At 40.5% G+C, this 22,485-nt stretch overlaps 1 protein-coding gene across 5 annotated transcripts in view; it reads left to right on the forward strand.

Moving 5' to 3' along the window:
- LOC139456323 (serine/threonine-protein kinase unc-51-like) overlaps nt 1-22,485 on the forward strand; it is a 59,448-nt gene that overhangs the window by 24,680 nt on the left and 12,283 nt on the right. Inside the window, exons 5-24 of one of the 5 annotated variants that reach the window (XM_071237957.1) lie at nt 458-494; nt 1,348-1,398; nt 2,243-2,368; nt 3,239-3,312; nt 3,903-4,063; nt 5,189-5,271; nt 5,567-5,623; nt 5,862-5,977; nt 6,782-6,892; nt 7,084-7,117; nt 7,653-7,707; nt 8,614-8,857; nt 11,726-11,819; nt 14,125-14,241; nt 15,054-15,251; nt 16,930-17,052; nt 18,707-18,948; nt 20,018-20,143; nt 21,358-21,407; nt 22,293-22,411. In XM_071237957.1, the coding sequence (XP_071094058.1) occupies nt 458-494; nt 1,348-1,398; nt 2,243-2,368; nt 3,239-3,312; nt 3,903-4,063; nt 5,189-5,271; nt 5,567-5,623; nt 5,862-5,977; nt 6,782-6,892; nt 7,084-7,117; nt 7,653-7,707; nt 8,614-8,857; nt 11,726-11,819; nt 14,125-14,241; nt 15,054-15,251; nt 16,930-17,052; nt 18,707-18,948; nt 20,018-20,143; nt 21,358-21,407; nt 22,293-22,411 (2,218 nt within the window). The remainder of the gene's footprint in view (nt 1-457; nt 495-1,347; nt 1,399-2,242; nt 2,369-3,238; nt 3,313-3,902; nt 4,064-5,188; nt 5,272-5,566; nt 5,624-5,861; nt 5,978-6,781; nt 6,893-7,083; nt 7,118-7,652; nt 7,708-8,613; nt 8,858-11,725; nt 11,820-14,124; nt 14,242-15,053; nt 15,252-16,929; nt 17,053-18,706; nt 18,949-20,017; nt 20,144-21,357; nt 21,408-22,292; nt 22,412-22,485) is intronic. The other 4 variants (XM_071237958.1, XM_071237961.1, XM_071237960.1 and 1 more) reach the window with 4 other exon arrangements.

A 22,485-nucleotide genomic window follows, 5' to 3' on the forward strand; every position in this document is an offset into this window, starting at 1 on the left:
ATCTTCCCAAGGCAAGAGAGTTAACTGTCTATAAAAGTCCAGTTTCCACCCTTGCCAAACTAGACTGGAATTACTGGGCTAGATCGTAGCGCCACCAGTGGTCATTACCAGTTATGTCCCTTCTAAGCCTCTCCTATGGACCAATCAGATTCCACCACTCGTATCACTTGCGCTTGCTTCACACAGAATGGTGGTGCCCAGTCAAGATGATCTGATCGATAATCAAGATCTATATTGTGATAAAACGGGTCTTACATCGCGAAATGCATCAAATCATGTGAGCCATAATAGCAGCCTAGTTCGGCAAAGGTGGAAACTGGACTTTTATAGTCAGTTAATTCTCTTGCCTCGAGAAGATGTCAATAAAGTATTGAGACACATACACATTTGTTTACATGCATGTTAACGTTTCCCTTTGTGTGCTGTAGTATGTAATGAGCATTATCATGTTTTTCAGTACTGCAATGGAGGAGATTTGGCTGACTATCTTCAGGGTAGGTAGATAGAGGGATTTCCTTGGAAGGTGTCAGTTATTGCAAAATAGCAGGGACAAGCAATTTCAACTTGTCTTTTTGATGAATTAAAAACTGGTGATTGTTATGATGATCATACTTATCTTTATTGTTCAGCAGTGATAGAAACTAACATTTTTATATTTTCAGTCTTCTAGTCCTCATAATGATAACATACAGAGAATCTCAACCGAGTGTCTTTTGATATCAGATATATCAACACGGGTTGATAAAAGTGGCAAAACTCCCAAGTCTTGACGAGGAGTATTTTCCACTTTTATCAATGAGTGTTGATATATTTGATATTGAAAGACACGAGGGTGAAACTTTATTTATCATCCAACATCATTCTTCCAACTTTTTCAGTTTGTAGACAGTAATAAGCAGTGTCTAAGTGTAAAAAGTACTGCTAACAGCTTCAGTAGCAGAGCCACTAGTGATGTCATTTGATTGTGACGTGATGGTAACCAATGACGTCACAATGGTCTGCAAAGCATTGTGATGCAATTTCATTGTAGATGTGGCTCGATCTCACCCAAGCAGTATCTCTTGAAGGAGCCAGTTTTGGATGGTAACATCAATACCCACAAAATGAATAAAATCACCGTTAACTTATGGCACAATAGACAATAATTTATTAAACACATGATACATACTGCATACTCCCTATGGAGATGAGAATCCAATGAGAGAGCACACTAGTTTGATACTGAACAACGTTAGAAATTGGCACTAGTCCTGTAGACCTTGCCAAACTGCCCAGTAGTTAAGATATCATAAGGGCTTAGCAGAAATTTGCCATAATTATATATTTTTTGCTTCCCAATGTTTTCAGCCAAGGGTACACTCAGTGAGGACACTATATCGCTGTTCCTGCGACAGATAGGTGAGACACTTCGCTTGTAAATCTATTACTCTGTTGAACAAGATATGCTTTCAAATAAAGTTCGGGGCGGTCGGGTAGCCAAGTGGTTAAAGCGTTCGCTCGTCACGCCGAAGACCTGGGTTCGATTCCCGACATATGTACAATGTGTAAAGCCAATTTCTGGTGTCCCCTGCCGTGACATTGCTGGAATATTGCTGAAAGCGGTGTAAAACATACTCACTCACTCACTCACTTCAAATAAAGTTCAATAATGAGTTCCATAAAGTTTTGTTTATATTTGTTTGTTATCTGTATGTCCAATATAAAGAATTCAGGATAAGTATAAATACTATTTTTACTCTAAAAATACATTATCATATTTAAAAAAAAAATCATCTTGTTTGAGGACATCATTCTTTTAATCTGACCTATAGTCAATTTATGCAAGAGCATCTTGATTAAGCAGCTGTGATACCTTCTGCATAATGTTGGTTTGGTTTGTTGTTTGACGCCGCATTCAGCAATATTCCAGCTATATGACGGCGGTCTGTAAATAATCGAATCTGGACCAGACAATCCAGTGATTAATGTCATGAGCATTGATCCACGCAATTGGGATCGATGACATGCATCAACCAAGTCAGCGAGCCTGACCACCCGACCCCGTTAGTCGCCTTTTACGACTAGCATAGTAACCTTTATGGCAAGCATGGGTTGTTGAAGACCTCTTCTACCCCGGAATCTTCATGGGTCTCTGCATAATGTATTCTGCATATTGGAGCAGAATCTATGTACTGACGCCTGTCTCGTCTGACTATTGTAAAGTTGTACACCTGGTTACGGTTGATGTTGCCTTGCCCTGCAGCTGCTGCCATGAAGGCTCTGAATGCGAAGGGTATCGTTCATCGAGACTTGAAGCCGCAGAACATCCTCCTGTGTTACCCAGGCAGGGCCAGCCAGTCAACTACAAAGGACATCAAGCTCAAGATTGGTAAGACAAATTATAACATGGGACAGAAATATAGTGAAGCTCCATTTGTGAATTCTATTCACAACAATACATGCAATAATTTGCTGATTTAGATCTTGGATGATTGATCTGTGGTCGATTTGGGTTGTAATTTACTGTGCAGAGTTGCTTCCCTTGACCATGTCAGGATATACCGTTATGGATTTGAATCTCATATTCTCTTGATTATAAACCTTGGTCTGTCGGAACCATACCTATGCTTTATGGTTTCAACATAGTTGTCACTAGTTAGTCAGCGTCTATGATCTAATTCAACTTTCTTCCCAAACACATTAAGCTGACATGCTGTAGGGTTATGCTGATACATTTTGTCACTCTACGAGGGTAGTAAATGGTTGCCTCTGCTAGCCCATAGTTGTAAAGGAGTAAGTGTGCTTGTTTGATACTTAGGCTTAAAAAGTCATGAAATGTTTCTTGGGCATTGGTGCATCACTTTAAATCATTGTTTTGGCAATAAAAAATATTTTTCAAATGGTCCGCGTTGTATGATGATGAATAAAATACAATGCTTGACAATTGGCATCGTTTTAAAGAACCAAGTCTAGTGAGACCCCAGTCGTGTTTCTTGGTAAACTTGGTGGGGGAAAAAGTGCTCTTATTGCATTTCTTTTGTTTTTACGTAGATTTATTTTTTAAAGTGTCCATTGTCTCTCCTCACTTTTGAGAACATTGTACCTGAGAAACATTACTATTTATTGGAGTTTTATGAGAGTTACTTATGTCCTGATTTCTGGTAGTGAGTCCAGGCATCTGGGGTCTGTCCAGTCCATATTAACATGAATGATGGGAATGACTTCACTTGTATTGAACATGGCTGTGTTACTGTTTCAGCTGACTTCGGCTTTGCTCGCTTCCTGCAAGATGGTGTGATGGCAGCAACATTGTGTGGGTCTCCTATGTATATGGTATGTACACACAGTATTAACATTTGTTGGTTTTGTTTATATCTGTTAAAGTTATGTATTTTTGGTACAAAGTAGAAATATGTGTTAATTATATCAATATTTGTGAGAACATATTGTGAATAATCATATTCTCACCATAGGAACATTTGAACAGAATAACACCGATGACTGCTGGCAATTCAATGTGTAAACCAACTGGGTGTCCCAGTTGTCTAACGCCCTGCAAATCGCAGTGCAGAGTTGAGTACCTTTGGCACGCTTAAGACAGGTGATCGTGGCTGCAATTCCTGGATTTGCCTCAATTATGTTTCTAGGTACCATGCCCATGCTCGTGTGTTTCACCAATGTGAACCTGCTAGGACCTGCTTCACTTGGGGTTTTCCTTCTATTCTAAACTGACTCACTGATATATAATTGGAATACTGTTGAAAGCTGTGTTAAACCCAACTCATTCACTCTCAGGGTATCGTTGTTACACAAACAAACACATGTATGAATACTCATTTTTCAATTATCCATGGATGGTGAAAAAGCCAAGATTACTGAAAAGCTGTCACTGAGAGCATATGCCCTTGACTTGGCTGTTGCAGGCGCCGGAGGTGATCATGTCACTCCAGTACGACGCCAAGGCTGACCTGTGGAGCATTGGCACCATCGTCTTCCAGTGTCTCACAGGCAAAGCTCCCTTCCAGGCACAAACTCCACAGCAGCTCAAGCAGTTCTACGAGAAACACAGCGACCTCATGCCCAAGTAGGTATTTGTGATGTTTAGTGGGACCGCCTCCATGCTGTAGTGGATAGGGGCGGTGGTTAAAGCGTTCCCTCGTCACGCCAAAGACCCGGGTTCGATTCCTGACATGGGTACGATGTGTGAAGCCCATTTCTGGTGTCCCCCGCTGTGATATTGCTGGAATATTGCTAAAAGCGGTGTAAAATCTCACTCACTCACTCACTCACTCACTCACTCACTCACTCACTCACTCACTCACTCACTCACTCACTCACCCACCCACGTGTCCCCCGCTGTGATATTGCTGGAATATTGCTAAAAGCAGTGTAAAATCTCACTCACTCACTCACTCACTCACTCACTCACTCACTCACTCACTCACTCACTCACTCACTCACTCACCCACCCACCCACCCATTCACTCACTCACTCACTCACTCACTGTAGTGGATAGAACATCTGCCCCTGTAGAGCAGGAAGTTGGTGGTTTGATCCCTGGCTGTGTCATACCCAAGGACATTAAAAGATCGTATTTGTTGGTTTTCCTGCTCAGCTTTAAGGGGCTAAACAAGGACTGGTCGGCTCGGAGTCAGTATACTGTGTCTGAGTGGAGTATCCATGTTAAACTGCGGCATGGTATCTCAGTGGGCTATTACTAAAATTGTGACATTAGTCAGGACTAGTACAAGCAGCCACAGCCACCATGTTGCTGAGTAACAAGATATTAGCCCATTTCACCTCCCCTCAAACACTCACGGAATGTTTTAGACTTCAGTCAGCAGTATTCCAGCTACGTGGATACAGTAGCCTTTAGATAATAAAGGACTTACTTCGCTTTAAGCAATATTCCAGCAATATCACAGAAGGGTCACCAGAAATGGGCTTCACATATTGTATCCCTGTTGGGATTCAAATCCTGGTCTTCGGCGTGACGAGTGAACGCTTTAACCACTAGGCTACCCGACTGCCCCAGTTATGTCCACAACTTGCATGTGTTGGAAAGACAAAAGGCTAGTTTTCAGACATTTGAACATTATTTACGTACCAAGTTTTCTGCAACTTTTCAGTGAGCTAAAAAGGGTTCTTATCATAGCTCCTCCTTCCTGCATACAGGTAGTCATGTGATCATGTGTTGTTGTCTTCTAGTATACCAAGTGGGACATCTCCTGAACTCCGAGACCTGCTCTTGAAACTGCTGAAAAGAAACTCCAAAGACAGGATAGAGTTTGGTAAGATTTTCTTACACACTAACCTTAGTAAGTCTCCTGTGTTTGATGTGATCTGGAAAAAAACTCAGTGTTTTATTTGTTTTGGTCATCATTGACAGTAATTTAAATATCCAGATAATTTTAAGATATTCATGAGTCACTAGATCTGTGCAAATATCCAGGTAATTTTAAGATATTTATGAGTCACTAGATCTGTGCAAATTGTGTAGGAAAATTCAGGGAAATTTAGATTATTGTATCGTTTCTAGAAAGTGAAAATACATATTCTGATACAAGTTATTCTTGTCTCTTCCAGAAAATTTCTTCAGGCATGCATTCCTCCAACGATCTGCCCCGAAGCCAACAAGCAAGTGTAAGTGTTGCATGTATTTATCTCTTTATCTTTAAGGAAAGGAATACTGAATACATTAAAATGATAAAAGACACCTGTGATCATTTGGTGAAGACTGCTCTTGCCAGAACAGTTCAAATTATGCTGATGTAGGCGATCTATCAAAAATAATAGATTGACCCATCCAAAGTATGCCTTTAAGAGCTAGTTGCAGGTGAGTAGTATATTGCTTGCTATATGTGTCAATGTGTGACTTCAGCTGCCCCAGTGCCAGTTCCCCACCGGAGTGCTAGCTTCTCCTCGGAGGGGTCGACACCCAAACATGCCACCTCCGCCACGCCCCCAGCAGCCCACATGGAATACACACCCCCACATGTGAGTCATTTCAGAGTATCTTACTTTGTCAGGAAGAAACTATTTTTTTTCAACTGACTGGTAGGTAGTCACAGTTTTAAATCCATGTCATCACGGAGAGACACATTAATTTCTTTAACTATGATACATTTTGTCAGAATAAAAACGTCATTTACGACATGACTTTTCTGATTCAAGCAAGTTTACCATAAATAGCTGGACCTCTTATAAAACAGGGCCAACTTGACCATGATGTTACTACTGCATTTTGGGGGGGCACGGGTGGCCCAGTTGTCTAAGGCGCCGCGATTCGCTGTACAGAGCTATGTCCCTTGGACACGACAGAAACCTATGATTGTGGGTTCGAATCCTGCTTCACCCCGATTATGTTTCTAGGTTTGTCAGCACCATACCCAGCTCGCGGGTTTTCTCCTATATTAAGCTGACACGCCGCGATTTAACTGGCATACTGTAAAAAGTCGGCGTTAAACCCAACTCCCTCACTCACTACTACTGTATTTTGAATCCATCTAACTAAATAACTAAAAATCCTGCTAACCAAGGGGGATCTTTAATTCAGCAACAAATTCTTTCACACCATCAATGTCAATAGTATTCATATTGATATGCTCAATATCAGTATCAGTTTACTCAATAGTAGTGGTAGTGATAGTAGTATTAATAATAATTATTTACATAATTATCATCACGGTTAATGTATCAGTGTTCTCTCGTATGCCATTCACAGCTCCCTGGGGAGTATACAACCTTCAACTCGGAGAGCACCAAATGTTTATCTCCTAGAGACGTATGATCTTCTTTCAGTCTCACAGTGCCGTGAAACCCGATGTCCTTCCCCAGCCATCCCCGCCAGACGATGCTGGCTTCCTGAAGGTAGACAAGGAGGAGATGGATGTCCGCAAGAGTCCTACAGAGGCAAGTCTCCTGCTGCTTGGTTAAAAACTTACAATCCTGACGTACATTTAGTCCACATTTTCATCAATCATGTCCTTTTGATTCAGTTCCTAGTATGCCCATTCTAAATGTTTGATTAAGTGTCAAGTTATATTTATGAAAATGTTTTACTGTTTATATTTATTGAACTGCTATGTTTTTTATTTCCTCAGGACTTCGTGTTGGTCCCTGAAGGAGATCATATTGGTAAGTATTGGTCAAGTTATGTGTTGTTTGAATTGAAACAAAATACAGGGGTGAGAATCTTCAGTCGATCCACGAATTATAGGGACCACAAATTTGTTACAATCTGATGTCTTTCCCCTGACCCCCCATAAACACCCCCAAATTATGGACCACGCTCCATTGAAAAGAAGTCGTTAAGTCTTTATGTTGATTGTGATATTTGCAAAACAATTCTGGATAATATACAACAAAGTAGATTCCACGACAATGCTAGATAAGAAAGAAGAATGAATTCCCCTTTGAATGCGGGTAGTCGGGTAGCCTAGTGGATATAGCTTTCACTCGTCACTCCGAAGACCTGGGTTCGATTCCCGACATGGGTACAATGTGTGAAGGCCATTTCTGGTGTCCCCCGCAGAGATATTGCTGGAATATTGCTAAAAGCGGCGTAAAACCATACTCACTTACTCACTCCCCTTTCAATAATGTTATTTGGTAGTGATTACATCGGTGGTAATCAAGTCTCACATTTCCATGTACTTCCTTTGATTCACAGAGGTCCCTGTGAGTGCTGCCCCTATTGCTTCGGAAGAGGATATGGACACTCTAGGGTAAGCTTCATCACCGGTAGGGATTCTGGGGCCGTCTCGAGGGCCCTGTTTGTCATCGTGCATGTTAACAAGTGAAACTGACACAACTATAGGCCATTGTACATTGAGACCGCCTCCGTGGTCTAATGGTAGAGCGTCCGCCCGGAGAGTGGAAGGTCCGGGGTTCGATCCCCGGCTGCATCATACCAAACGATGTTAAAAGATGGTACTTGTTGTTACCCTGTCTGGCGTCGGCATTAAGGGGCTAAAACAAGGACTGGTCGGCTCGGAGTCAGTATACTGTGTCTGAGTGGGGTATTCATGTTAAACTGTGGCATGGTATCTCAGTGAGCTAGCACTATAAATCGGCATCAGTCTGGTCTAGTACAAACAGCCACAAAAACACACACATGCACATGCACGTCGTTATATAATTGCAATTATCTTGGACGAGACGTTAAACCCCATTTCACCTCACTTTTGTACATTGTAGAGGAGTTATGTATGAACCATAACATGGTTAAAGAAATCACTTGAATCTGTAGATTTCGTAAGCCTAGAGGTCCTGAGGCTTGTTGATTCAACTTCCAGAATCAACAAATCTTTGTACTTTCTCCATTTCATTGAACATGAAGCAGCAATCGCTAACAATCAGCAGGAGTGATAATACTTTTTTAACTTCACTTGTCTGTTTATAAGTAGCTATACCAATTTTAACCCTCTTTACATTGTATGAAACAATTCACTGTCTTGATATCAGTTATAACAGAAGTCACAGGTTATATATTCAGTAGAGTATCATAGTGACTTCAGCATTGCTCATAATGAGGTTTTGCAAACTGTACAATGTGTAAAAGCCACTCTTTCATTTCTTCAAGGCAGATGTTTATTAATGTGCATATTGATTTATGTTTGTGTTTGTTTCAGGGACGCCCCTCCCTCTATGAAAACAGTAGCTGTCCACGCCCAGGTCGGCACAGCCACATACAAGAAGGAGGCACAGACCAGTCCTAGTCGACCCAGTACCTTGCCAGTCAACAGCCCACCGTCCCCACCCTCCTCCAACCCCATCCCCGTCCCCACACAGGCCCGTGCATACCAGAAGATGCAGCAGACATCGCCCACTAGTCCCCTTGCTCGGAGGGTGCCATCGTCAGCGGAAATGAAACAGGTAGCAAAAAGATTGTCATTGTTTTGGTAGACGTATCACACAGTTCCTGGTCTGAAAGTAGATCAGTCGGGGATATGGAGGTAAAGTCATGAGTTTGCCAAAATGGTGATATCAACATGTGTCGTGTTCTTTACTCCTACAGTTAATTCATATATTCAGCCTGGGTGGCCTAGATGTTTAAGATGCCACAATTGCAGTGCAGAGTTGCATCTTTTAGGCTAACCAGAAATCGGGAATTTGAAGCCTTGTTGGACCACATTATGTTTCATGCTGTGTCAGAACCCTAAGTGGGTTTTACCAAGATGGTAAACGTCTAAGACCTGCATCATTTTTGGCTTTCCTCCCGCTCCATATATACCATGACATGACTGGAAAACAGCATTTAACCAAACTCATGCTCTACCTCACTGTTATATGGTCCGTAAATGGTGTAGAAAGCACCGTGCTACAAGCGCCCACTGATCAGCTCTAGACCAATCTGTAAGTGATCTTTCTCTTCTCCTACTAAGACGGGAAATGTATACAATCTATGTTTTCTTGTGTATATAACAGTTTGTCTACAGAAAACCGTGGTGCAGAAACAATCTCATTAAAATCAGATCTCAGTTCTCGCTACCGCTAAACAAAGATCTGAGGATATCCCATAACGGGTCACGTCAGACCGTCCTTGCGCGAACTTTGACCGACCAATGGAAAGACCAATCAGAAGGCAGCTTTCTCGTGCATTACGGCACTAATTTCAAATTGGCGACTACCCTTCGAAACATATTTTGACAAATTCTCGATTTAAAATTTGAAACCTAAACAAAAGAACATTTCGGAATGGCTAATAGATGGTCTAGATTGTATGGATTCAGTCGTTAAACCCGTAACTATCGTTCGGAGTTAAAGTTTTCGAGGTTGCATGATTAGAAATCACATTCCGAGTGTCACTTTCATAATCTGGTAAGTGATGCTCTGATTGGTCGGATGAAAGGTTGTTCTGACGTGACCCCTAATGGGATGTCCTCAGATCTTTGTTTAGCGGTAGCGAGAACTGAGGTCTCATTTTAATGCCAATTACCAAGTAACTTATCAAAAAGTTTTTGTTTCTTTGATGTGTTATTCACAACCCTTCGATTTCTGAAAACAAATTTAACAATTAAGCGCTCCCTCTTGTCATTTTTTGGCACTTATTACGGCGAATATGGAATCCCTAAAACTGACCGTTTTAACAAGATCGTGACAAAGATAGCAGACGTCTGCAGTGTTCGTACTCTTTAGACCACGTTCCCTGGGCAGGTGTTGTTTGTTGGGATTCGGGGACTGACTGAATTCATCCCATCCTGAAACTATAACTGGAATGATGCAGAGGTTGATGTTTTGGGGAAACCACCTGGGAGAACCATGGCTAATGAATCATGTAATCGAGGAAGGTTTTATTGATTCAGTTCACTGTGGGGATTTAAAGTTTAAATAGCTCCCAGTCCATGGCCTGCCAAGCAATTAAGAATTAGGATCAGGTGTTCAATGACTGCCAAGCGGGCGTCTCATGTGAATGACTGAATGTGTGGGTTTGCCTTGTATTTTTGTTCATTATTCCTGTATTTTTCTCCATTTTGATGTTAAATGTGTGTTTGTGACTACAGTCTGCCACTTTAGCCTCTAGTCTGAAGCCCTAGTCATGTAAAGTTCTGTTAGGCCTAGTAAAATCTTCTGATAATTGTCTATATGATAACACTAAGCTCAACTGAAAATGATGATCCTAAGAGCCATGTTCGGGGTAGTAGACTCAAAAAATGTTTGCACAAACTGTGCCTGTCAGTATTAGGGGGAATTCAGGGGCAAAATAGATCTTTCTCTCGCTCAAACAACAACCAATCAAAATAGATCTTTCTCTCGCTAGAACAACAACCAATCAAAATGGATCTTCTGAACGAGAGTTTGGCATAGATTAACATTCAAAGTCACGTCTCATTCGAGCAAGCCCATCATATATTTAAACGAATCACAAGACTGTTATAAGTGATTTATTTTTTTAGCTTGAAAATATGTCTTCCTAAGTACTAAGACGCTGATTTGGAAGTCATGATGCTACACACACATTCTGGCTGTATTTGTGACTTCATGTTAAAGTACTGGTGATATGTCTCCTTGGTGAATTCATGACACAACAGTGTAATTTGATTGACTGTCTATTTTTAGGGTTGTGTCTTTCAAACCACTCTCAAGACAAAGATAAGGTGGCAATGTACTGTTCAACATGACAATAAAGCAGCTTTAAAACAAAAACTGGGGAGGTTGGGTAGTCAAGTGGTTAAAGCTTTCGCTCGTCACGCCGAAGACCTGGGTTTGATTCCAGACATGGGAACTATGTGTGAAGCCCATTTCTGGTGTCCCCTGCCATGATATTGATGGAATATTGCTTAAAGCGGCATAAAACCATACGCTCTCACTCACTAAAACAAAAACTTACTCACTTAGGCTTAAAAAATAAAGGAATTGGCTCTCAGTCAAAGACTTTTGAAAATGTATTGTGGGTGGGCGATTTTTTTTTTAGGGGGTTCGTTCAAACTAGTAAGTAAACAAATAAACAGTTGTGTACCATGAACCTGTGAAAGAGCCTCCCTACATAAACAAGCATACAAACTTCAATTGTGGCCATGACAATAACACGAGATGTGCAGTAAAGCAGTGTGCATGTAAGGGGAGGTAACTGTGTGCTATATTGGATCACATTGTTTTTAAGTATTAGGATTTACACAAAATTTGAAAAAGGAAATGAAAACGAAATGTGTGGCAGACTTTGTAGATGAGGGTGGTGCCTATTATATATTTTAGCCTTAGTATTATTTTGTGTTGTAATATTTGGTATCTGTCACATTTCAGGAATGTGTAGAGAAGGAGGTTGTCTTGTCTCGGCAGAGTTCGGAAACAAAGCTGTGCACCGGACCAGGCATTGTCTCCCTGTCTCCACCGAGTGGTAGGTGCTCAGTTTACACCAAAAACAATTGTGCCTCTTTCTATTTTGCCTTTCAACATTTTAAGCCTTTTGTTTTTCAATTGAAGCAGTTTGAGATGCTAGTCGTTCTTTCCGTCATCACTCATGCATCACTGTCTCTCGTCAACACCCCAGGTTTCTATGTACATGGACAATAAATAAACAAATTTATACTTCGGCTTCTCCGACATGAGCAATTTCACTTGAACAACTCATCAACACAACATTTAATTTTTAATTTCTTTCTTTTTGTGGTTGACAAAAATGGAATTTATAAGTCTAGTTAAGCCATGCTTGGCAGCAGAACATTCTACAGTAATTAAACGCTAGCTGGCTTGGTTGATGCACATCATCGTATTCCAATTGTGTGGATCGATGCTCATGATATCAAACACTGGATTGTCTGATCCAGACTTGATTATTTACAGACTGTCGTCATATAGCTGGAATATTGTTGAGTGCGGTGTTAAACAACGTAGAAAGAAAGAAAGAATTATATGCTCCAAATCCAGTTGTTTTGGTTTGTCTGTCAACCTGAACTAGCTTGATACAGGGGACTCTGATTTATGATATTCTCTGATTGTCCTACGTGACCCTGAATATTGGTTTCTCATTCAGCTGTTTTGAATTTTCAGTAGTATTTTAGAAAGGGTTGATTTTGAAATAGATAGCAGTATTTGGGGAGTAATATTCAGTCATGCATGAATGAAGTCACATCTGTTTTGCCACCATGCATGCCATATAAGCATGATAGGTTATGTTCAAGCCTGCAGTGAGTGACAGCTATGGACCGACAAGGTTTATGATAATTAGAATGTGCCACACTGTTTGTCTAAATAGTCAAATGTTATGGAATGCACTTGATGTATATTACAAACAACTGCATCAAGTCAAATGGGTCTGATATCCAAGATAATATATTGACCATGAAGACATGAAGCTGTTAGTTATGTCTCAGGTACCCGTGAAGATCCGGGGTAGAATAGGTCTTCAGCAATCCATGCTTTTCGTAAAAAAGCGACTGCTTGTTGTAAGAGGCGACTAACGGGATCGGGTGGTCAGGCTCGTTGACTTGGTTGATGCATGTCATCGTATCCCAGTTGTATAAATTGATGCTCATGATATCAATCACTGGATTGTCTGGTCAAGACTCGATTATTTACAGACCGCTGTCATATAGCTGAAATCATGCTGAGTGTGGCCTTAAACAACAAGCAAAAAAACAACAAAGTTTTGCTTCAGGGCTTTTTCTTGCTCCTTCATCAGATGATCGTTCCCTGCTGATGAAGGGGCAAGAAATAGCTCTGAGATGTTCTTACAAGCAATACACATTTGTTTTTTGTGAAGGTTTTGTCTTCATGTTCTCCCAACTTCATGATGCTGTGATGTAACTGGAATACTGTTCAAAGCAGTGTTATACCCTATTAACTAACTCCAACTTAATGCTCATCAGGAAGTAGATATATCATGACTTAGTTACCATAAACCCATTCAAATTCTTAAATGTGAAGGTGTTAATTGAGGCATGACACAGACAAACAACAGCTGTTCCAAAGCCAGTATTTTTCCATGCTTCAGGCAGTTTAGCTGACCTGTGAATTGGTATGAGTAAAAAGCTGTTGTCATAGTCCACACATGTCTTATTTATTACTGGTTGTTACTTATTGACTCGATACCACTCATTGTCTGCAGCCATTACGGTATTGATAGACCAGTTCATATCAATGGGTAGACATTGTCCTGAAACCAGGGTAGCTTTGTGTCCTTTCTTTGTCAGTTAATCCCTACCCTTTTGCCTTATTGTTTGATAATCAGTAAACACACATCCAAAATTACACCACTAACACCAATCAAGCGATCTTGCATCACTGGCTTGTTTGACGCTAATCCTTCTAAGACCTAATCCCATAATACAGTGATAGTTAACATGTTATTTTAAGAAATACCTAGCTGAAACCATTTCAGAGCTTCTTAATTGTGTCCAAATAACCTAGATGTTATTGTTCAGTGCCTAAACTAAGCCGATATAAGTTCATTCACTTTGCAGTCACTTATAGTTTCATAATTCAGAGTTACCAACACTTTGTTTCATCACCAGCCCCAACTGAGCATATATATTTTTGTTCATTTCACAGTTACTCAGGGTTTAGTTATTCAGAGTTAGTTTTGCTTTGCTTGATCATCAGCCCCAACTGAGTATATTTAACTCATCAGTATTTTATCAGCCAATGAGCTTGCTGTTCCCTTGTCTCACCCTCTATTTATGCTTATGCTTGCCCCCTTTCAGTCCAGTTCAGCATCGGCACTCCCCCCAGTACGGGGTCGTGGAAGAGGAACAGCACCCCCCCTAGTAAGACCGGCAACACCCCGCCTAGTGTTACGGGCTCACCCCACAGAAAAGCTAGTGAGAACACCACTTTTACTAACATGAGGCATTTGTCCTATTTTATTACTTGGTTGCGTATCTGTCAACTGAAGTTTTAACTTAACTTGTGAAACATCAGTAACATAAAACCGTACAAACATGTCAAAGTAGACATTCATGTCTTGTCATTCAAGGAAACAGCGACACTTTACTTCTATTTCATTTATTTTGTTTTAGACTATGGACGAAAGGTTATTTTTTTGTTATTTTATTTTTTTCAAATATTGTTTGTTTTACTGTATACTGTTGAAATAAAACCAAGTAATAAAATAATTTTATGTGCAAATTAACAATTAGCACTGTTTTTTTTAACTTTTTGATGTTATGCTGTGTTCAAAATTAAACAGGAAAGTCAAGGGCTCCTTGTCATAGCCCTAATGCTAAAAGTTAAAGATTCAGGGGGTGCCTAGATTCACATGCCATAGCAGAGGACCTCAATGACCCCAGGACCCCCCTTAATTTTGAACACTTTACTATGCAGTGACTTCTAACACGTCTGTAAACTTTTCAAATTGTAAAATACTTATTTGAGTGGCATCTTGTTTTCTGATTAATTTCAGCTTGATATTATTAACTTTTTTGTTTAAGCTTGCTTGTTCTTCCTATGCATGTCTACAATCTCTCCTTTTTAAATGTAAATTGACAGAACATCCAAGTGGCATCTAAAGCAATGCCTTAATATATATTATAAGCAATATTCAGTTATTTAATAAGGAAAGATTATTGACAGCTATGCAGAATGATGAGTTATTATGCTTGCGTCCACGAACCCTATGCTTCCTTCTCCATAGGCCTTGCCTCACCCCGGTTTTCTCCCCTTCCGTTCGGGGGAGGTCCTGGCTCTTTACCCACAATCCTTGGCTCTCCGACTAAACTTGCTGCATTTAACCTCGTGCCCAGTCCGGAGATGATGCCGCTTGAACCAGTTCATGCACCGTTTGGAAAGTTCAGACCAAACACATACCCAGAAAGCATCGCTGCCATTGCAGGTAATTGGGTGATGTGTCAATTTAACTTGCTCACAATGCTGATTGTAGGAAGACCTTTGGACTCTTCTCTTTGGAGGTTTGTTGTGATAATTAGATTTGAATGAAAATAGAATCACACAGTTATCACCAATAATGGTATATAGTTAGACCCTCATGGTGCAATTGATGAAGTTTTCGTAGGATGTGTTCAAGGATCATGTTGTAGGTATGTGTTATACTACCGTTGTGCTCTATGGCTGGGGACCATTTTCTTTCTTCATCAAGACAGTGTAATACATTCCCTGTATGATGCCGTGACAATGTCTACGTGTATTTAGGGTAATCACTGGGATAATCAAGGTAATCATGAACTGAGGCAATTACAGAAATCATGAACTGGGTAATTACGGAAATCATGTACTGAGGTAATTACGGAAATCATGTACTGAGTTAATTACGGAAATCATGTACTGAGGTAATTACGGAAATCATGTACTAAGGTAATTACGGAAATCATGTACTAAGGTAATTACCGAAATCATGTACTGAGTTAATTACGGAAATCATGTACTAAGGTAATTACGGAAATCATGAACTGAGGTAATTACGGAAATCATGAACTGAGGTAATTACGGAAATCCTGAACAGGTAATTGCGGAAATCCTGAACGGGTAATTACGATAATCATGAACTGAGGTAATTACGGAAATCCTGAACAGGTAATTGCGGAAATCCTGAACAGGTAATTACGATAATCATGAACTGAGGTAATTTTGGTGTATTGATTAACTGGGATGATATGGGTAATTATGAACTGAGGCAATTTGGGTAATCATGAACTAAGGTAATTATTGATTGAAATACATTACATAATTTGAACTAGCTGATAAACAAAAAGTGATTCATGGATTTGAAACAAATTTGCCAGGATCGCCAATCGTCTTGAGTCCCCATTTGATGTAGCTGGAATATACTGGGCTGGTATATAAAGAGATTTGCACGTAGTACATCCTGTCAACTGGAACATATGAATTCTAAGACTAGTATTGTTTTTTTTAGCCTAAACCTAGGTTATGACAGTCCATATGTAAGGAGTAATATATACGGAACACTTCGAAAGGGACAAGTTCAGGCTTCCAGACCCCAAAGTAATTAGAGCAGGCTTGTGTGTGTAAATTTAGGCAAACTTATGAAATACAGGGTTTGAAGAACAAGTTTATCCCTGATGGAATTGTTTTTGTGTGGTTATGTAACATTTCAAATGTCATTTGTTAGGAAGGAACATTTTTGTATGGTGGAAACTCTCAGATTGCTTTCATCAACATTTCCCAGTTATCTTTTGTTCAAATCCACTGGAGATTTCTTTTGTGTGAAAGGATAAACCACTGATGTTGTTCGCACCTGGGACAAGCTGATAAAGTGAAGGTCTAGTGTGATATCCTGGATGTCATCACTCTTACTTGACACATGCTAGTCACACAATTGACTTGTGACTGAGGCTTGGCACCTCACTTGACAGCTTGTGGGGATTCCTGGGTAGAATTGTTCTCCAGCAACTATGCTGTTCATAAGATGCGATTTAATGGATTGGATACAGTACTAATACCATGATTTTATAGTGTTGATAAACAGTTTGTGATTTCAGGTAGCTGTTTACTGCTATCTGACTGACAAAACATCATATGTGTTTGTGTTGCAGCTTCTCCAGAAGCCAACAGGTTAGAGTACCACCGGTCCGATTCCGACCCCTGCTCCCTGGCCCGAGGGGGAACAAGCTTGCTCTCACAGCAGCTGCTGAAGGCTGCATTTGGCACACAGACAGGTGAGGCCTTGTTATACTCTCTCTGTGACTGTACAGGCAGGGGAAATGATGTGCAGTGTTTCAAGATCCTCAAATATGGTTGTATGTCAACTGGACCTGTTCGTGTTAGATTCTTATGAAGAAATCTGCCATACATTGACCCAGCAGGGATTGTGGGGCAGAATAGGTTAAATGACCCCTTTGAAGTAACATGACAACATGAAGATTGAGTGATTACACTGCAGGTATTTATATATACTACTCAAAAGAGGTTAAAGAACACCCAATTTGTACTGAGGACTAGTTACTCTGCCATGCCATGACAGATTAACTGTAGTCATATGAAACAGTCGGTGTCATGCCATGACAGATTAACTGTAGTCATATGAAAAAATCGGATGCCATGACAGATTAACCTGTCATATGAAAAAAATGTGTTCCTTAACTTCTTTTGAGTAGTATACATCTGCTCAAAGGAGATATTCAGTCCCAAGTTCGCAGCAAATGACAGGGAAAATTCTCAATTTGAATTACGAAATTCTCAATTTCTCTGAATTTACAAAAATAAGAACATTACCAAAAATCCAGTTTTGAACATTATCTCAATTATCCCCCCCCCCCAACTTGTCTGCCAAGGGTGCTTGGGTTGGAATCCTAGAGACGCCTCTGGCCCTGTGTGTCAGCCATACTTGTGGGAGCTGATGGTTGCTCTTGTAACCAACCACAGGTTAGCCCGACCCAGACCCAGTAAGTATAGGGAGCTCATACAGTGAAATGTCATTAGTGCCGACCTGTTGATCCAGGAACCGACCTTCCTTGTACTTACTGTTATACGTGTAAGTGTACAAAGTGACATTACTTCATCACTGGGATTTGTTAAGCCGGAAATGTGTTAATCTGGACGATTTCAATCTGAATGCTATTTGTTGTTCGGATTGACAGGGTTTCACTGTAGCTAGATAGATGCTACTCAGAAGAACTGATTCTTTCCCTTTGCTATAGTTAATCAGTCCTGCCATGACACCCAGTTCTTTCATATTTACTATAGTTAATTTGTCCTGCCATGACACCCAATTCTTTCATATTTACTATAGTTAATCTGTCCTACCATATCAGATTAGCTGTAGTAATAGGAAAGACTTTTTGTTCTTCGACTTCTTTTAAGTAGTATATATCTGAAACATTAAAAAAAGAGCATACTGAGAGCTTCTATTAGCTTATCAAGTGCAAGAGGCTGTGTCATGCGTACCTAGAACTGAAGATAGTGTTGACATAGATTTCAGCTTTGTTACTACAGTGGTCCCTCGCTACAACGCTACCAATGGGGTCCAAATAATTGGTGAGCGTTATAGACAATGAGCCGAGGCGGAGTCGTAGGGGATGAACAACACAACAGTGTGCTCGGCCAATCTCACGATCTTCGCTTTGCCTCGCCTCGCACATTGCAATGATAAGAGTTGTTTACGGTTCATATTGTAAAAATAAATATGTATTTTTTTTGCCGTTTTTTATTATTCACCCTATGTAAATGTAATGTTGGTATGGATGCTAGTGGTGTGTGGTGTGGTGTAGGGGAGTGGAGTGCTTGATGGAATCCATGTAGTATATTGATACTACAGTTTCTGACTGCGGTTTACAGATAACATACCTAGAACTATGTTCTATTGTGTGTCAGGGGCGGGTCAGATGATCACCTACAGTGGGAGGACAGGGAGCCGGGAGCGTCTCAACTCAGGGGGCAGCGACAAGACAGGCTCCATGGAGAGGGAGCGATCCTCCTCCTACTTCCGGAGAAGCAGCAACTACAATATGGAAACATCCCCACCAGCATCCGGCTTGTACGCCCAGTCACCGCCTAATATGGAAGGACCAATCACATTTGTTGCTCCGGAGCTGTCGGAGGAAACCTTGATGGATGTAAGGAAATTATGTATATCATGTCCTTGCAATGTGAAGCTCCATTGCCATGAAACATAATTTCATTGGTATTTCTTTCTGTAAAATATTAATTTTAACTTTTCCTGACACATACTAATTTGCATTTGGTGAGAGATGTTTTATGTTCTCCGGGAATACAACACAGGAATTAGCCACAACCTTTCGGTAATAGTTGTTGTTGTTGTTGGTTTGTTGTTTAACGCCGCACTCAGCAGTATTCCAGCTATATGACGGCGGTCTGTAAATAATGGAGTCTGGACCAGACAATCCAGTGATTAATATCATGAGCATCGATCCACACATTTGGTATCAATGACATGCATCAACCAAGTCAACGAGCCTTTCGGTGATAAGAAGGATAAGCAAATTAGAGTCAGGAGAAGTATAAATGATATTTTTGTTAGAAAAACATTCTTTTTTTTTCTTGTCTAGCTGAAGATTTTAATGCTTAGTGACATAAATCTGTGATACCTGGTAGTTTGGCGGTCATTTGTTTGATTTAATGCTTTCGTCACACTATGGCTGAAATACAGCCCACACGACTGTGAACTCATTAGAAATTAATGTGAACTAGGGGAGGTAATATTACTGAAGGGAGATAATTGCTACAGATATTTTGGCATTAGAGGAATTAAGATTCCTACTTTGGACCTGTGGTACGTTACAGTGGCAGACTGGGTCAATGTAACTCATGGTGGAGGAAGACCCATAGACACTAAAAGATGGTACTTGTTGTTACTGAGCCTGGTGCTCGGCATTAAGGGGATAAAAAAAGGGACTGTCGGCTTGGAGTCAATATATGTGACTGGCATGGTGTCTCACTGGGCCGGCATAAAACCAGCTTAAGTCCTATTTAAGTGCAATATCAATGCAACATCAGTGCAATAATCTTTAACGTGACATTAAAACCCTGTTTCACCTCAGCAGAATTAAAACTGTACTTAATTTTTCACATTTAAATTATAGACGTTATGGCAGTGATAGATTTGGTTATTTAATGGATAGTCATGTCTTTGATCAATTGAATAACAATGGTGTATTTCTCCAGGAACAACACAATGAGATCATGGCCAAGTTGAGCTTTGTCCTGGACTTGGTGGAGTGTATTATGGAGCTGGCCCAGGCCAGGGGAGCTGCCCTCAGCACATTCAATGACTCCGTGTCATGTAAACAGGTAGGTCCACTGTGCAACCCCAGTACCCATGCTGGTCGTATTAGCTGTGAGACTGTGAGATGTTCCACTGTATAACCCCAGTACCCAATACTAACCATGCTGGTCGTATTAGCTGTGAGACTGTGAGATGTTCCACTGTATAACCCCAGTACCCAATACTAACCATGCTGGTCGTATTAGCTGTGAGACTGTGAGATGTTATCACACCCTAACAAAGCAGTATTGGAAATTGGCACTAGTCCTCTAGTCCTTACCAAACTGCCGAATAGTTAAGGTATCATAATGACTAGTAGAAATTTGCCAATTTGAAGGGGTTTGCTATATGTTATCATTATAAGAACTAGTGGACTAAAGTTATGTTCTACTGCTGCAAGGGGGATCGCTGTACTATCAGCTCCTGTACATGGTCCACACAGGTTTAGCTACTGACTGCATTGGTGCTGCTGGAATATTGCACACTGTGGCATAAACATTTGCTGGATCTACATCCAAAATGTAGATTTTGGGTTAGAATTCAATTTGGTTGTGACTAGGGCTGGGACGAGTCCAAATTTTCTACCCGGGTACCCATCACCCTATTACCCAACCCTACCCGGGTACCCGTTGTAGATATTTAGAGATAGGCAAAAACTGTCCGATTTGGAAAAAATTAACCGTAACTCTGGCAAAATGTATTTAGATACACGTGTAAAACGATCCGCTCTGAGGTTTAATGCATGAAGTTTTATCTTTATTTAAACATATAGAATTAAGAAGGAATGGGTGCATTGTCAGAAAGAAATGGGAATATTAGTGACTTATAGTGTAACCATAGAGTTTTAGATAATTTTTGTCATTAAACAATATATATCACGTGACTAATCACGGGTCCGGGTAGTCCTGTGGGTACCCGGGTCCTACTCAGGACCCACCCGACCCGAGTACCCGAGTTACCCGTCCCAGCCCTAGTTGTGACTGTTCTCATTGTACCCCACGACAGTGTCATTTGGCATTCATGCAGTTGCTTGTGGTGTTGGACAAGACTGGACTATGTACAGGCAGACGATTTTCTGGACTGCCACGTTAGGCAACATTAATTCACTCACTCTCTTAGTTTCCACATATTAGAACATGACTGGATCCTTTAAGATGTTAGATTTGAGAAATTATGTCATGATTGAAAGTATCTTTGGTTTTAAGACAATATTGATATTGATGTCTCCCATTGTTTCCAGGGTGAGAGTTTGCCAGCAGAACAGCTGCCTAGATTTACAGAAGCTCAGAGGTAAGAACACTCAAGACTTTTAATCCAGAGAAAATTTGTTTCCTGTAGATCTATTATGTTAAATTTGATTTTAGTATTCTTATAGGGTCAGAGCTTAAATGAAATGGAGTAATATGTTATGTCTTTGCCCAATAATTTACAGTTTACAGCCCTGACTTGTCTTTCAAAGACTTAAGTAGATTTTGATTTATGCATACTTTGTTAAGTTAGCTTGCTCAACCAAGAGGTGTGGTTACAGACTGGTGTTTTTGATGACGTTTTAGTCTTGGTTGAATGGACCAGTGGTAGTAAAACTACCACTCCAGGTATCTTGTCCCCAGTCTCACTAATTGCTGGAGTGTAAAGGGAAGTAACTCTATCTTCAAAACACAGGCTTGTGTGCCACACTCAATTTCTTTTATTCTTATGGGTCTCCTTGATAGAAGAGTAAGGCTGTTGTATTCCAGAGGCAACCTATACTGATAATCAGGATAATTACCAAAAATGATACTATAATTATCGATAAATGGAATCACAGCACTGACTCCCAAGAAATGAATTATGCAAAAAAGGGAACAGCGGTTCAGGTGATGAATATGTTTTCAGTCAGTGTGATGATAGCACACAGTGCTCAAAATTAAGCATCAAAGTCAAGCTGTCATTAACCTAATATAAAGTGAAAAAAAAGTAGAGGGTCTTCAGTAGAGGGAACTTCAAATAGTTTGGGAGCAAAGTTTAAGATTTCCCCCGAACATGGATCTCAGCATCAGTTTCGGGGGGAGTTTAGTGCGTTCATAGGGACTATTATTAGCTTACTAGGCCAAACAAAATTTGACTGGATTCGGGCGTCTGGCTAGAGGCTTAAGTCACAGACTGTGTAAGTGATGATGTGATTTGTGTCTACAGGCGCCTGGAACAGCTAGTGCTGTTTGTGAGATCCCTACACCTGCTGTCCTCTGCACTACAGCTATCTCGGCAGGAGATCAAGTCCGGACGCCTTCACTCCTCTAATGCCCTTAAAGCAGGTCAGCTGGTGTATAGAGATCAAGTTCAAAAAAGCAAATGGAGCTGTATGGCTCTGTTTTGAAGCTATTTTGAT

The sequence above is a fragment of the Haliotis cracherodii genome, unplaced genomic scaffold (genome assembly GCF_022045235.1).
Source record: "Haliotis cracherodii isolate W230 unplaced genomic scaffold, xgHalCrac1.p SCAF_11, whole genome shotgun sequence".
Classification (NCBI taxonomy): Eukaryota; Metazoa; Mollusca; class Gastropoda; order Lepetellida; family Haliotidae; genus Haliotis; species Haliotis cracherodii.